General features: G+C 40.6%; 1 protein-coding gene across 1 annotated transcript; it reads right to left on the bottom strand.

Annotated features, from left to right (window-relative positions):
- Positions 1-318: 318 nt before the first annotated feature.
- LOC138885717 (uncharacterized) lies at positions 319-873 on the bottom strand. The gene has a single exon (XM_070166694.1). The coding sequence runs from the start codon at positions 871-873 to the stop codon at positions 319-321; it is 555 nt and encodes a 184-aa protein (XP_070022795.1).
- Positions 874-3,229: the final 2,356 nt, after the last annotated feature.

The following is a 3,229-nucleotide window of genomic DNA, read 5'->3' on the forward strand; positions in this document are numbered from 1 at the left end:
CATCTAAAAATATCCAGCTCTGAGTATCTTTTTGGCTAGAACAAAACTATTCATGTGTCATCCGCAGTTTTCGGCACGTATCTCCTCGAGCAATTTGGAAGCCTCTTTTGTGTCAACACACCTTAACAATCCCAGATCAGGAGTTCTTCTATACAGGGTTCCTTCGCTCTAGAAGAAATGATTTGACAACCTGCACAGTGTGAGTTTTTGAGTATGGTTCGCCTGTTCTAGGTATTCTCTTTTTCCCAAGTATTCCTTGATGTCGTGGAGCCAAGGTTTTCCGTCTGTTTCTTCTTCAACATGAGCATAGTAAGCTGGCTAATTATGGATCTTCACCGGAATGAGATCGATGAAATTCTTGTCTGGATGTTGTATCATTGATGACAAGGTGGCCAGTGCGTCTACAAATTCATTTTGAATTCTGGGAACATGTTTGAATTCTATCTTTGTGAACCTCTTTATCAGTTCTTGCACACGATACATATATGGTAGTATCTTGGTGTTTTTCGTAGCCCATTCTCCTTGAACCTGATGTACCAGAAGATCCGAGTCACCAATTACCATTAACTCTTGTATATTCATATCGATGGCCAAATTGAGCCCCATAATGCAAGCCTTATACTCTGCCATATTGTTGGTGCATGGAAACCTAAGCTTTGCGGATACCAGATAGTGTTGACCTATCTCTAATACCAAGAACGCTCCAATACCCACTCCTTTGAAGTTTGCAGCTCTGTCGAAGAACATTCTCCAACCGCCATAACCTTCAGTAATGACTTCTCCTACGAATGACACTTCTTCGTCAGGAAAATACATTTTTAATGGTTTGTATTCTCCTCCCATAGGATTTCCTGCAAGATGATCTGCCAACATTTGTCATTTGACTGGCTTCTGAGTTATAGATGATATCGAACTCACTTAACAATATCTACCATTTGGCTAACTTCCTGGTAGACATAGGCTTCTGAAAGATTTACTTCAGAGTATTAATTCTTGATATGAGGTATGTGGTATAGGCACAGAAGTAATACCTCAATTTCTGAGCTGTCCATGTCAAAGCACATCAAGTGCGTTTTAGCAGAGAATACCGTGCTTCGTAAAGTGTGAACTTCTTACTCAAGTAATATATGGCTTGCTCCTTTCTTCCTGTCTCGTCATGTTGTCCCAAAACACAGCCGAAAGCCCCATCTAGTACAAATAGATAGAGTAGCAAAGGTCTCCCAAGTTCCGACGGGACTAGGACTGGTGTCATGGACAGGTATTCCTTAATTTTGTCAAAAGCCGTTTGACAATCTTCAGTCCAACTGGTTTCAGCATCCTTCCTCAACATTTTGAAGATGGGTTCACGTATTACTGTGGATTGTGCTATGAAGTGGGTGATATAGTTTAGGCTTTGGACGTGTCCAACTCGATTCCTCGGTGGCTGACAATGAATCCCAACAATTTTCCTGCAAGAATCCCGAATGCACATTTTGTAGGGTTCAGTTTTAAATTGTACCTTCGTAGCCTGTCAAAAAACTCCCTTAAGTCTGCTATGTGATATGTGGCCCTCTTGGATTTGATCATGACGTCGTCAACATATACCTCTATTTCCTTTTGTATCATATCATGGAAGATGGTCATCATGGCTCTCATATAGGTGGCCCTGGCATTCTTTAGACCGAATGGTATCATTTTATAGCAGTACACTCCCCACGGTATAATGAAAGCTATTTTATTTGCATCTTCTACGTCCATCCAAATCTAATGATAACTTTCGAAGCAATCTACAAAGGATTGGAGTTCATGCTTGGCGCAATTATCGATCAGAATGTGTATATTTGGCTATGGGAAATTATTCTTAGGACTTGCCCTATTTAAATCCCGATAGTCGACACATACCCTGACTTTCCCATCTTTCTTTGGAACCTGTACGATGTTGGATAACCAAGTTGGGTACTCAACTACCTTGAGGACTTTGGCTTTGATCTGCTTAGTGACTTCTTCGTTGGTTTTTAGGCTCATGTATGGTTTGAACTGTCTCAGTTTCTGCTTCACCGACGGGCATATTGGATTGGTGGGCAACTTATGAGCTACTATGGATGTGCTCAGGCCAGTCATGTCATCGTATGGCCATGCAAAAATATCCTCATATTCTTTCAGGAAACGAGTATATTCTTTCTTTTTTGACGGTGATAGGTGAATGCTTATGCGAGTCTCCTTGGCGGTTTCGGCGTCTCCCAAATTGATTGCCTTAGTTTCGTCCAGGTTGGACTTAGGTTTGTTCTCAAAGTTCTCAACTTTTCTGATCCTCAGGTATTTCATCCTCTTCTTCTGAGTCACTATCTATATGTTGCGTTGTCTCATTACATGTCATAGTTATCGGTTCATCGGGAAAAGTAATAATAATGCTGTAGAAGAAAAATGTAAAAAAAATACTAAATAACAATGCATTAATTAAATTTTGAAAATATCTAAAATTGGTACGGCTCGATGACTCGAGCAATTATTTCGAAACAAAATGCGTCTTTAAAACAAAATACAGAAAATATCTTAAATGCCTAAAATGGTTATTAAAAACAGGTTAGGCTAATTGCCAAGCTACCTAGGAACTCGACGGGCCCGGGATGGTGTGACAATCCAATTCATGAGAACGGCTCCCTTCTCCACGGTTTGAATGGTAAGGCCGTCCTCCTCCTCCTAAACTATCACATTGCAATCCATATCCTTGTCTTCTAGAAACAAGCTCCTTAGCCCAGCCAAAGCTTCCTCCTCCGTAGATCCCTAGATTGTGTCGGCCTGATGAAAGGTCTAACTCAGATGTGGTACTGACTGATCGAGAGGTAATAGGGACCATGCCATGGAGGCGACCAATCATCATATTCTTGCCATGTATACTTGTCGCGCCCCCCTTTTTTCCCTCCCTTTTTACGAGAAGAAAGGTCCTGGTTTTCGATATTTATAGGGGGTAATAACTCATATCTTTTTGTGAATTGGGTATTTTGAAGAGTTGCCACCTAACAAATTATGGTGCGTTAGGGCACCTAGAGTGATTAATTCTTGGATTGGTTTGCATTACCAGAGATTTAGGATAAAGGCTCGAAATAACCTTGAGGGGAAGGTGCTAGGCACACCTCTTGGTCAACAACTGTGGGTTCGTGCCGAACTTATATTTATCAATTAGTCCTTTAACAAATTAGTTAAAACAAATAAATAAAGCATGTTGGGTATTGTATGACTCAAATAATAA

This window comes from Nicotiana sylvestris, chromosome 2 (assembly GCF_000393655.2).
Source record: "Nicotiana sylvestris chromosome 2, ASM39365v2, whole genome shotgun sequence".
NCBI lineage: Eukaryota > Viridiplantae > Streptophyta > Magnoliopsida > Solanales > Solanaceae > Nicotiana > Nicotiana sylvestris.